The 13,479-nt window shown below is 45.4% G+C and overlaps 1 protein-coding gene across 2 annotated transcripts in view; it reads left to right on the top strand.

The window, feature by feature from the left end:
- SLC45A1 (solute carrier family 45 member 1) overlaps positions 1-13,045 on the top strand; it is a 32,634-nt gene extending 19,589 nt beyond the window's left edge. For both annotated transcript variants that reach the window (XM_044996226.1, XM_044996227.1), the window contains 2 exons: positions 1,071-1,276; positions 12,705-13,045. In XM_044996226.1, the coding sequence (XP_044852161.1) occupies positions 1,071-1,276; positions 12,705-12,971 (473 nt within the window). In that variant the 3' untranslated portion in view covers positions 12,972-13,045. The remainder of the gene's footprint in view (positions 1-1,070; positions 1,277-12,704) is intronic.
- The last annotated feature ends 434 nt before the right edge of the window (positions 13,046-13,479 follow it).

Here is a 13,479-nt window from a genome sequence, read left to right as displayed (position 1 = left end):
ATCCCAGGCCTATGATCTCATTTTGTTTACATGCTTCCTATGGTCAAGGTTTCATCTACCATTTCTGTCCCGTGCATCAGGGGAAAACCAGGCACAGGTGGTGCTGTGTCCATACTCCCTTAAAGGGGCCTGCCCACCCTGTGACATTGAGTAAGGGTAATCTAGCCCTATAAATTACTTACCATGTGAAATATGTATATTTTTTGGTTACTCACCTGCATGGAAAGCCAAACACACTTTGAGACAGCTTTCCTATATGCTCAGTCCCATTAAATAAGAGAATTGATCTGTACATCACTTATTACAAATAGAAATAGTCCAACACAAAACATTTCCAATTAAGTGCTATTCATGATACTAATTCCTCTCAAATAATCTCTTAAAGCCCAATTCTGCCAACCTGTTTCAAACTGATAGCACCTTACCTCACAAGAAGTGCCACTGATTTCAACAGGACTACTTGCAAAGTAATGCATTACTCAGCATGAAGAAAGATGGTGGAATCTGGCTCCTATTTATCAGTCACTTCTCCACTAAATATCTTACATTTCATTCATAGTCCTGTTAAAGTTGTATCCATAAACCACAGATTAATAATAGACAGGGTTCAGAAAACATGGGGGGGATATACACCTTAAAAGCCTTAATGTGGGTAAAGCAAAGATAGGCCATTCTTCAGTTCATAATTACCTTCTTAACATGCTCTTTGTGAAAGGTCTTACTCTGTGTGACCTGAAAAGCTGACAGTACCAGGAGCTGATCACTCCAGCCCTATACAGTATAACATATGCTAACTTTACAAGTATTTGGCTTAAAGTAGACTTCAAAACAATTGGCAAAAATAAAAATTATGACATCAGATTAAGAAAAAGAAATTTAATATCTCACAAGTTCCCTTTATTGTTTGTGGAAAGTTATTTCCCATAATTAAATAAACCAATAATTCTAATGCTTTGACAAGGTTAAAGACCAGGGTAACTGGGATGTAGTCACAACAGAAGGTTAAAAAAATAAACAGCATCTGTTTATATATTTCTGTGCAATTTATTCTCTTAAATTCTATTTTACAGCCGCACTAGAAAAGCTGGAAGAATACTTCAGTATTCGCACCCTGTATTTCATAGCATACCTTGCTTTTGGACTTGGTACAGGCCTGGCTACACTCTCCAGAAATATCTATGTGGTTTTATCTCTATGCATAACTTACGGTATTCTGTTTTCAACACTCTGCACACTCCCTTATTCTCTGTTGTGTGATTACTATCAGAGTAAAAAGGTAAGTTTCCTATTACTACATGTTTTTAAACCATAACATGCAGAAGTTTCTACACTACTCACAGCTAAGACAACCTTCTGCCAAGACAGATCATGTTAAACTATACATTTTTGCTCCTTTTCTTTTTCTGCTGCACATACAGTCAGTTAGAATTAACTTGTTTAAAAATCTCTTTCTACTATGTGGCCAGTCCTGGGTAGAAAGGGAACTGAAACTTCTTCATCTCTATTGATTATCCTTTGCCCTTCTCCCCTTCCCAGCCTCTCTAATGCTTACTTGTTCTTCCTTCTCCCTTGCCCTCTCTTGCATATTGCTGAGAAGCTAAAGATTTATTTTAAGTTATTTTTTCATAGCTCAGTCTGTGCTGGCCAGGACACTATTAATGCTCCTTTACTGGTGTTTGGCAGAATCTGATCGGGAAGCATAAGAACAGCCATACTGGGTCAGACTAATGGTCCATCTAGCCCAGTATCCTGTCTTCCAACAGTGGCCGATGCCAGATGCTGCAGAGGGAATGAACAGAACAGGGCAATCATTGAGTGATCTGTCCCCCGTTGTCCAGTTCCAGTTTCTGGCAGTCAGAGAATTTGGGACACCCAGAGCATGGGGTTGCATCCATGACCATCTTGGCTAGCAACCACTGATGGACCTATCCTCCATGAACTTATACTTTTTTTAACCCAGTTATACTTTTGGCCTTCTGAACATTGCTTGGCACTGAGTTCCACAGGTTATTGATTCGTTGTGTGAAGTACTTCCTTATATTTGTTTTAAACCTGCTGCCTATTAATTTCATTGGGTTACCCTGGTTCTTGTGTTATGTGAAGGGGTAAATAATACTTCCTTATTCATTTTCTCCTCACCACTTATGATTTTATAGACCTCTATTATATTCCCGCCTTAGTTGTCTCTTTTCTATGCTGAACAGTCCCAGTCTTTTTAAATCTCTCCTCTTATGAAAGATGTTCTATACTCCTAATCATTTTGGTTGCCCTTCTCAGTACTTTTTCCAGTTCTAATACATCTTTTTTGGGATGGGGCAACCAGAACTGCACACAGTATTCAAGGTGTGGGCGTACCAAGGATTTATATAGTGGCGTTAAGAGATATTCTGTCTTTTATTAGCTATCCCTTTCCTAATGGTTCCTAACATTGTTAGCTTTTTTGACTGCCGCTGCACATTGAGCAGATGTTTTCAGAGTACTATCCATGATGACTTCAAAATCTCTCTCTTGAGCGGTAACAGCTAATTTAGATCCCATCATTTTGTACGTATAATTGGGATTATTTTTCTAATATGCATTCATTAGTTATCAACATTGAATTTCCAAAGCCACACTGAGAACAGCGGAATGAATGAGCTAGAAATACCACAAGCAGTCAAGATTGAGTTGAGAACTAAGGGTGGGATCAAAAAAGATACATATGCACCTAAATTTTGTTTTTAGGTGCCTGAGTCCCCTTTTTAGAATCATAGAATATTAGGGTTGCAAGAGACCTCAGGAGGTCATCTAGTCCAATCCCTTGCTCAAAGCAGAACCAACACCAAGTAAATCATCCCAGCCAAGGCTTTGTCAAGCAGGGCCTTCAAAACCTCTAAGGATGGAGATTTCACCACAATTTAGGCACAATTGCGATTCACAACCTCCTACTCAGCTGCCGCCTAACTTTGTAGGTACCTAACCTTGCTCATTGCATAAGTTTTAGCAGTAAGAGTTCCATAGGTGCCTATGTTTTTGCTACTGAGCATGCACACTGCTTCCTCATTCTTGGTGTCCAGGTGCATATCTCCTGCCTAAGCTCTGGAATGATTCACAAACTGAAGAAGATGGGTATTAAGGTGCATAAGTCATGTGCAGGGCCCAATCTGGTAGGCAGTCTCTTAGAATGCCTACTGGATCAGGCCCCACATGTGAGTTCACACAAAACAGCTGGGGTGGGGTGGGGAGGAAAGGAGGACAATATCCATTCTAACTTGTAGCCTAGTGGTTAGGGTATTTACCCAGGATGTGGAAGACTGACACTTCAAATCCCCCTCTGTCTGATGAGAAGAGATTTGAACAATGCACTATAGGATATTCTGATGTGGGGCTCCCTCAGTATTTCCTATTGAAGTTGGCCCACTTTAATTAAATGATTGAATAATTAAATGTTAATTGGACTGAGAGAGTTAGAATGACTCTATAGCTTAGTGGTTAGGACACTCACCTGAAATGTGGCAGCTCCCTGTTCAAGTCCATTCTCCCCTTCAGGTAGAATCATAGAAATGTAGTACTGGAAAGGACCTTGAGAGGTAATCTAGTCCAGTCCTCTGCACTCATGGCAGAACTACATAATGACTAGACCAGGGGTAGGCAACCTATGGCACGTGTGTCGAAGGTGGCACGCGAGCTGATTTTCAGTGGCACTCACACTGCCTGGGTTCTGGCCACCGGCCAGGGGGGGCTCTGCATTTTAATTTAATTTTAAATGAAGCTTCTTAAACATTTTAACAACCTTATTTACTTTACATACAACAATAGTTTAGTTATATATTATAGACTTATAGAAAGAGACCTTCTAAAAACCTTAAAATGTATTACTGGCACACGAAACCTTAAATTAGAGTGAATAAATGAAGACTCGGCACACCACTTCTGAAAGATTGCCGACCCCTGGACAAGACCATTCCTGACAGGTGTTTGTCTAACCTGCTCTTAAAAACCTACAGTGATGGAGATTCCACAACCTCCCTAGGCAATTTATTCCAGTGCTTAACTACCCTGATAATTAGGAAGTTTTTCCTAATGTCCAACCTAAACCTCCCTTGCTGCAATTTAAGCCCATTACTTCTTATCCTATCCTCAAAGGTTAATGAGAACAATTTTCCTCTCTCCTCCTTGTAACAACCTTTTATGTACTTGAAAATTGTTATCCTGTCCCCTCTCTCAGTCTTCTTCTCCAGACTAAACAAACCCATTTTTTTCCATCTTCCCTCATAGGTCATGTTTTCTAGACCTTTAATCATTTTTGTTGCTCTTCTCTGTACTTTTCCCCAATTTGTCCACATCTTTCCTGTAATGTGACGCCCAGAACTGAACACAATAGTCCAGCTGAGGCCTTATCAGTGCAGAGTAAAGCAGAAGAATTACTTCTTGTGTCTTGCTTACAACACTCCTGCTAATACATCGTTTTTGTAAGTGTTACACTGTTGACTCATATTTAGCTTGCGAGCCATTATGACATCCCAGATCCTTTTCTGCAGTACTCCTTCTTAGGAAGTCATTTCCCATTTTGTATGTGTGCAACTGATTGCTCTTTCCTAAATGGAGTACTTTGCATTTGTCCTCCTTGAATTTCATCCTGTTTACTTCAGATCATTTCTCCTGTTTGTCCAGATCATTTTAAATTTTAATCCTACCCTCCAAAGTCCAAAGCACATCCTGGGTTAGTACCTTAACCAATCAACTAAAGGTTATAAGGAAGCACCTTATCTGGCTGTTTTGTGTGAACTCGCATGCAGGTTTAAATTAACCTTATCCTGGCAAAAGCAGATGTTCTGAGAGGCCATCTGTTGGATTGGGCCCCCGCACTCAATCTAGACAGTTGAACACCTATCTTCTCCTGGTTAATTAATCACAAGCAGAGATAGGTGCCTTCCTACAGCCCAGACTTAGGCACCAAATGTCAAGAGTGGGTCAGGGCTTGGCATGCATCCTTCTCATAGACATCTCCCATTGGCTAGCTTAGGTGGCTCCCTGCCTAGCAGGGCTGGCTTTGTGGATTGCTTCTACGGTGCCTGTCTCTTCCCATTCATTGTGTAGGGGGCTGGGTGCCCAACTCAGGCTTTGTGGACCACAGTGGTGTTCCTGTGACTTTCTAGGCGCCTAAAAGTTAGGAGCATCACAACACCTAAATCCCTTTTGTGGATCTGGGCTACGGAATCTCTAAAAATGTTTTTTTGACACCCCGGCACTATACAGCAAAAGGAAACTGCCATGCATGTCTCAACAGAAATACTATTCCTGCAGGTGATATATACTGGCTGGATGGCAACCCTAAATCTCAGGCAAACTTCATTACTGCTGGAGCACTTACTACAGCTGTCAACAAAAAGTTGCCTAAGCATTTCCATCGTAAATCACTTTTCAGTTACTCATACTTTTTCAAATTTGCATTATTAAGGGTGAATTTTTCCAAGTCCTATTTTTGCCCTAGGACAAACTTGTTCTATTGTTTGCACAAAAGCAGTTCATTTTTGAGAAGGGGGGGACCAATTGTTTAAAAAAAACCCTAAAATATGTAACTTCTATATGACCAGTTTAGCAATGTTTTGAGGTGAAATATGAAATTTGGTAGGTAATAGCTGTGAGGAAGGAGAAGTATCTTATAGTGCCCTTGTGAAAATCCATTTGCCTTGTCACCAAGTTGTGAGGGTTTGAAAAGAGTAGCTTGTATGTGCCTGATAGCTTTTGAACAATGGCTTGAAATTTTAATGTTGACATTTCCTGACTCCACTTCATCAGATGCGTGGAGTGAAAAATACAGTAAGCAGTATATATATTTTCATGTGCTGTAATATAGGTACTGCTCACTGTATTTTTCACTCCACGCATCTGATGAAGTGGGGTTTAGCCCACGAAAGTTTATGCCCAAATAAATTTGTTAGTCTCTAAGGTGCCACAAGGACTCTATGCCAGGTGTAACTCTTTGCAGGATCAGGCCCTATTTAGTAGTATTGACATGTCTTGGAACCACTTGCACACTGGATAAACAGACCTACCCTATTAAAGCTCACACAAATCCTTGTGTCAAATACTCTCAACCAGTTAGAATTTAATCTTAGTAAACTTTCTCCTGCATTAATTTTACAAGTGACATGAACTGAACAGCACAAATCTGTATTCAACTCTTTGGATACAAATATTTTTTCCAAAATTCTTAGCACGTAAATAAAGATGCAAACATGATGTAGAAAAAGATGCAAAAATGTAAGGAAAGGGGGGGAATTGGTATCTTACATTAACTCAAGCAGAATGTAATATTAAATAAGGACATTAGACAATTTTACAATTTAAATTATTTTACTCAAAAATAGCTATTTTGTTCTTTTAGAATCCCACTGTTAAATTATCGTTTCCCCATTTACACTTAAACAATAACTGAGTAAAACATGGGTCACTATATACAACAGTAACTGAGAAGACATAAAGCCTTTGTTTATTGGCATCATCTGCTAGGGCAATTGTCAAATTCAGATTCCTGGGTAACTGGAATTAAATTAGCTTTTTATACATTATAAATTGTAAATCTTGTTTCTTTTTTGATCTATTCCTATTATTACATTAAATATTTCAAATCTTGTTAATATTGACCAGAGACCTTTACAGAATTCATAGCTTTCCTAAGCATCTGTAGAGCAAAAATGACATGATTCTGGTACCTTCTTTGTGAATACAGGGTTCTGCATAACATCAGTGAAAACAGACCAGTCTTATTAATTTAATTCTACTGCTTGTTAGAAAAGACAGGAATGGTAGCAGAGACAGTGGAGCTGTTGGTTTGCAGGTCCAGGAAGATAGCAAATGCATCAGTTTACATTTGGAAGGTATTTTCTCCACTGCAAGAGTTAAAAACTAGTTTAATTAAATGAAGGCTTAAAAACTGCAAAAAAAAAAAAAAAAGTCCCTCCCACTCAGGACTTTTCTGCTTGTTACTGGTGAGTGAATTTCAGGTAATGAGTATTAACATTATCAGTCACTGTTCTAGTTAATGGGCTAGAAGTGTCTGTTGGAATAGTTGTGTATTTATCCTTCTGTTGTTTAACTAGTAAGTGTTTGGCTGTACATATTGGGCCCAATCTTGCTTCTCTTGGTATCAGTGGGACTTACAAATTACTTCTATGGTAGCAGGATCAACCTCACAATTCAGAATTTCCAACGGGAGCTTTATCACATTCAGAATTCTATTCTCCAATTGATGTTGACCAGAGAGAAACAACTTTTCATAGCATTAATGGTACTGATATACTGGTATTAAGGGGAGAAAGATTCCCCAGCAGGTCAATTCGGGAAATGTTGGAGTTTCAAAAGGTAGAGAAGATCATTTGCCTTTCTGCTGAGCTGTGTTTCCTTTATGCACAACTGCTTTCTCCTATGGCAGGGGTGGGCAAACTACAGCCCGCGGGCCGGATCCAGCCCCTCAGGGCTTTGGATCCAGCTTGCGGGATTACCCCCCGTGGCACCGCGGGCCCTGTGCCGCTCTCAGAAGCGGCCCTCGGGCAGGGGGGCAGAGAGCTCCATGTGCGTTGCCCTTGCCTCCAGGCACCAACCCCACGGCTCCTATTGGCCAGGAATGGGGAACCCCGGCCAATGGGAGCTTCGGGGGAGGTACCTGGAGGCATGGCAAGACCAGCGCACGCAGAGCCCTCCAACCCCTCTCCCCCAGGGGCCGCAGTGCTTCCTGGAGTGGCACGGGGCTAGAACCAGGGAAGGCAGGCAGGCAGGGAGCCTGCCCTGGCCCTGGTTTGCGCTGCTGTTACCCTGGTGCCGCTTAGCCGAAGCTCGAACCCCTCCTGCACCCCGCCCCACAACTCCCTGCCCTAAGCCCCCTGGCTGCACCTTGCACCCCAACTCCCTTCCCTGAGTCCCCTCGTACACCCCGCACCCCTCCTACACCCCAACCCCTTGCCCTAAGCCCCCTTCTGCACCCCAACCCTCTGCCCTGAGCCCCCTCCTGCACTCCACATCCCTTCTGCACTGCAGCCCCCTTCCCTGAGCCCCCTCATACACTCCGCACCTCTCCTCTGCCTCAATGCCTTGCCCTGAGCCCCTTCCTGCACACCGCACCTCCTCCCACACCTCGCACTCCCTCCTGCACCCCAACCTCCTGTCCCGGCCCTGCATACAATTTCCCCACTCAGATGTGGCCCTCAACCCAAAAATGTTGGCCACCTCTGTCCTATGGCATTGCCTTGGTGTTCCGGCATTAAGAGAATATTCCAGAGAAGAGATTAGTTTGCTAATTAGGGCTGTCGATTAATCACAGTTAACTCACGCAATTAATCACGATTATGTTTTTGAGTTAATCGCACTGTTAAACAATAGAATACCAATTGAAATTTATTAAATATTTTTGGATGTTTTTCTCCATTTTCAAATATATCAATTTCAACTGCAACACAGAATACAAAGTGTACAGTGCACACTTTATATTATTTTTATTACAAATATTTGCACTGTAAAAATGATACCAGAAATTGTATTTTTCAATTCACCTCATAGAATCATAAAGTATCAGGGTTGGAAGGGACCTCAGGAGGTCATCTAGTCCAACCCCCTGCTCAAAGCAGGACCCCAATTCCCAACTAAATCATCCCAGCCAGGGTTTTCTCAATCTGGGCCTTAAAAACCTCTAAGGAAGGCGATTCCACCACCTCCCTAGGTAACCCATTCCAGTGCTTCACCCCTTCCCAGTGAAATAGTTTTTCCTAATATCCAACCTAAACCTCCCCCACTGCAACTTGAGACCATTACTCCTTGTTCTGTCATCTGCTACCACTGAGAACAGTCTAGATCCATCCTCTTTGGAACCCCCTTTCAGGTAGTTGAAAGCAGCTATCAAATCCCTCCTCATTCTTTTCTTCTGCAGATTAAATAATTCTCATTCCTTCAGCCTCTCCTCATAAATCATGTGCTCCAGCACACTAATCATTTTTGTTGCCCTCCGCTGGACTCTTTCCAATTTCTCCACATCCTTCTGTAGTGTGGGGCCCAAAACTGGACACACTACTCCAGATGAGGTCTTATACAAGTACTGTAGTGCAGTCTCTTTATCATGAAAGTCCAACTTACAAATATAGGGGTTTTTTGTTACATAACTGCACTCAACACCAAAACAATGTAAAACTTTAGAGCCTGCATGCCCACTCAGTCCTACTTCTTGTTCAGCCAATTGCTTAGAGAAACCAGTTTGTTTACATTTATGGGAGATAATCCTGCCCACTTCTTAATTACAATGTCACCTGAAAGTGAGAACAGGCGTTCACACGGCTCTGTTGTAGCTGGCATCGCAAGATACTTATGTGACGAAGTGGGACTGTTCTTACTGGGGTCTGTGAAGCTTCAGTGTCCCCTAGGCAGTTCTTAAGTATCTAGCAAAGCAAAAGGCCAGTGCAGCTGAATGCCTGACACTCTGTCTCCTAGCAACTGATGGCCTGGGACCCTCCCCTGCAAAGCTGCCAACTGCAGGTGTTGGAGACAGAGGGGTCAGGTGACCTCCTGGCCCGGGAAAGAAGCTGAGCAGAGAGGAGGGGCCGGAGGGGGTTGGGCAGACTGGAGCTGGCTGGGGAAGGAAGGGAAGGACAGACAGGGCTCTGATCCCCCAATGGGGGCTGTGGGGGCTCCCGGGGCCCCAAGATGGACCTAACAGGGGTGATCCTGTTATCTGTGCCTGCAAGACCCTGTCCTGGACTGTGTTCCTGTTGTCTAAATAAACCTTCTGCTTTACTGGCTGGCTGAGAGTCCTGGTGAATCACAGGAAGCCGGGGGTGCAGGACCCTGACTCCCCCATACTCCGTGACAACTTACGTGCCAGATGCGCTAAAGATTCACATGCCTCTTCATGCTTCGGCCATTGTTCCAGAGGACATGCTTTATGCTGATGACACTTGTTAAAAAAAATAATGCATGAGTTAAATTTGTGACTGAACACCTTGGGGAAGAATTGTATGCCTTCTGATCTGTTTTACCTGCATTCTGCGATATATTTAATGTTATAGCATTCTTGGCTGATGACCCAGCACATGTTCGTTTTAAGAACACTTTCACTGCAAATTTGACAAAATGCAGAGAAGATACCAATGGGAAATTTCTAAAGATAGCTACAACACTTGACCTAAGATTTAAGAGTCTGAAGTGCCTTCTAAAATCTGAGAGGGATGAGGTGTGGAGCATGCTTTCAGAAGTCTTAAAAGAGCAACACTCTGATGCAGAAACTACAGAACACAAACCACCAAAAAAGAAAATCAACCTTCTGCTGGTGGCATGAGACTCAGATGATGAAAATGAACATGCATCGATACACACTGCTTTGGATAGTTATCGAGCAGAACCCGTCATCAGCATGGACACATGTCCTCTGGAACGGTGGTTGAAGCATCAAGGGATATATTAATTTTTAGCGCATCTGGCATGTAAGTATCTTGCGACGCCAGCTACAACAGTGCCATGCAAATGCCTGTTCTCACTTTCAGGTAACATTGTAAACAAGAAACAGGCAGCATTATCTTCTGCAAATGTAAACAAACTTGTTTGTCTGAGCAATTGGCTGAACAAGAAGTAGGACTGAGTGGACTTGTAGGCTCTAAAGTTTTACATTGTTTTATTTTTGAATGCAGAGTTGTTGTTTTTTTTTTTACATAATTCTAGATTTGTAAGTTCAACTTTCATGATAAAGAGATTGTACTAGAGTACTTGTATTAGGTGAATTGAAAAATACTATGTCCTGTTTATTAGTGCAAATATTAGTAATAAAAAATAAGTATAAAGTGAAACTGTAAACTTTGTATTCTGCGTTGTAATTGAAATCAATATATTTGAAAATGTAGAAAACATCCAAAAAGATTTAAATAAATGTTATTCTATTATTAACAGCTAATCACGACTTTTTTGAAATCTCTTGACAGCCCTAGTGCTAATATGATGAAGTACTTAACTCAGTACAATTTACAGATTCCCTCAAACCAGTGGTTTTCAACCTGCGGTCCTTGGACCCATGAGGGTCTGCAGACCAGAGGCGGCTCCAGGCCCCAGCACGCCATGCGCGTGCTTGGGGCCGCATGCTGCAGGGGGCGCTCTGCCAGTCGCCAGGAGGGCGGCAGGCGGCTCCGATGGACTTCCCGCAGGTGTCCCTGCGGAGGGTGTGCTGGTCCTGCGGCTCTGGTGGAGCATCCGCAGGCATGTCTGCGGGAGGTCCACCGGAGCTGCGGGACCGGCACAGTGCCCCCCGTGGCATGCCGCCTGTAAACGGGCCGACTCACCGCCGCGGCGCCTCCTGCTGGTTACTCCGGGAATTAACTCTTCTTCAGCGCGGAGCGCCCTCTGCAGGCCGGTGATCCCCCTTTTTACTATCGGCCCCGTGTCCCTCCCAGGACCCGATGCCCCTTTTACTATAATTGGGTCTCCCCCTCCCAGGGGAACCCCCACCCTACTATCCCCACTTTGCCTCAGTAGTGGCCACTGACAGTCATGGTCTAGCCCCACACCCTGGGGCAGACTGCAGTATCAGCCCACTCATCACAGGCAATAGGGGTTTGGACCTGCTGCTTTGTCCTACCCCTGTGCTGCCCTCTGCAACTCCCAGTACCTTTGGCCCTTTGCTAGGCCACAGCCTGGGGCTTTCCAGGCTGGAGCTTCCCTAGCTCCTCAGCCTGTCCCCCAGCCCTGCTTCACTCAGGTATCGAGTCTCAAGCCCTAAGCAGCCAGGCCCATCCCTCTCTGAAGGGAGAGAGAGACTGTCTGGGCTCTGGCTTCCCTGCTTCTTATAAGCCCCAGGGCTTCAGTTTGGGGCGTGGCCTCCAGCTGCAGCCACTTTCCCAATCAGCCCAGCTAACAGCCCCTCCCAGGGCTGTTTTAAACCCCCACCGGGCGGGAGCGGATAGCCACTCCGCTACACCGCCATGCTTGGGGCGGCGAAATGGCTAGAGCTGCCCCTGCTGCAGACCCTGTGATTTCCAAAGGGGTCCACACCTCTATTTGAAAAAATGTAGGGCTCCTCAAATGAAAAAAGGTTGAAACAGGGCTGCCCGGAGAGGGGGGGGGGGCAAGTGGGGCAGTTTGCCTCAGGCCCCAGGCCCCGCAGGGGCCCCACGAGCCCTGGCTCAGCGGCAGTCCGGGTCTTCAGCAGCAGGGGGCCCTTCAGTGCTGCCGAAGACGCGGCATGACTGAAGGGCCCCCCGCTGTAGAAATGGCCCACGAGCCCTGGCCTGGCAGCGGTCCGGGTCTTTGGCAGCATTTTGGCGGTGCGGGGGGCCTTTCAGTGCTGCCCAATATGTGGAGCGAGTGAAGGGCCCCCCGCCACCAAAATGCCGCCAAAGATCCGGACCGCCGCTGGGTGAGTACAAGCGACGCAGCTCCCCTGCTTTGCCCCAGGCCCCCTGAATCCTTTGGGCAGCCCTGGGTTAAAAACCACTGCTTCAAACCACTACTACATTCTCAACAATACTGGTGTAAATTAAGCAACTATCGGGGACAGTAATTCCCTACTCTGCTAGGTTTGGAAAACCAATGTGTCCCCCTCTGTTAAATGTAGGGAATGCTGCATATGGATGTTCATTATTGAAAGTCTCATCTTGCGGGTTTGCCTTTAGCATCTTGTTTTACCGTGTTAACAATTTGCATATTTTGCTCTGCTTTGCTAAACTACTCTCTATTTCTTTCCCTTTGAACAGTTCGCAGGATCGACTCTGGATGGTACCAAGAGGGGGATGGGCGTGGATATCTCTCTTCTGAGCTGCCAGTATTTCCTAGCTCAGCTGCTTGTTGCGGTAGTGATGGGACCCATCACTGCGGTGGTGGGCAGCGCTAACGGGGTGATGTATTTTGCCAGCTTCGTGTCTTTCATGGGCTGTTTGTTTTCCTCCCTGTGTGTCACGTATGAGATCCCCGCCGCCGAGGCGCCGGCCGAGGAGCAGCAGCCGTTGGTGCTGAGCGCGTGAGGGCGGGATCCGCCGGCGGAGAGGCCGGGCCGGGCGAGACCCGCTGCTCGTTACAATAAAAGCAACTCAGACAAGCGGCGCTTGTGCCTCCTGATTGCTCTGGGCGGCAGGTGCCGCCTGCCCCGCGGGAGGCTGCCCCGGTCCCCGGGGCGCTGCCCTTAGCTGTGGGGCGCGGCTGTCCGAAGAATTAGTGCCTCCTATTGGGCCACTGCCCGGATTACTCGCTGGTAGTCAATGGACTGCGAGAGTGTTGTGACGTCACCTCTGATTGGCTCTGAGATTGCGTGCTCTCCCTCAAAGGGGGCGGGGTGCCGGACTTGACTGACTGTAGTGCTCCGTCTATCGCCCCCCGTTGTCCTGTTCGGTAGCGGCTGCCCCCGCCCCACCCCCAGAGGCTTCTCTCGCAGCGCTCCGCAGGCGCCGGTGTCGAATGAGTCTGCGGGAGCCTGGAGAGCGGGGTGGAGCCGCCTGCCACGGGAGTGGGGCACCCTGGGCCGCGGGTGGGTCT

Source organism: Mauremys mutica, chromosome 21 (assembly GCF_020497125.1).
Source record: "Mauremys mutica isolate MM-2020 ecotype Southern chromosome 21, ASM2049712v1, whole genome shotgun sequence".
Taxonomy (NCBI): domain Eukaryota; kingdom Metazoa; phylum Chordata; order Testudines; family Geoemydidae; genus Mauremys; species Mauremys mutica.
Note: the sequence above shows the minus strand (reverse complement) of the source record. Positions and strands in the feature narration are given on the sequence as shown.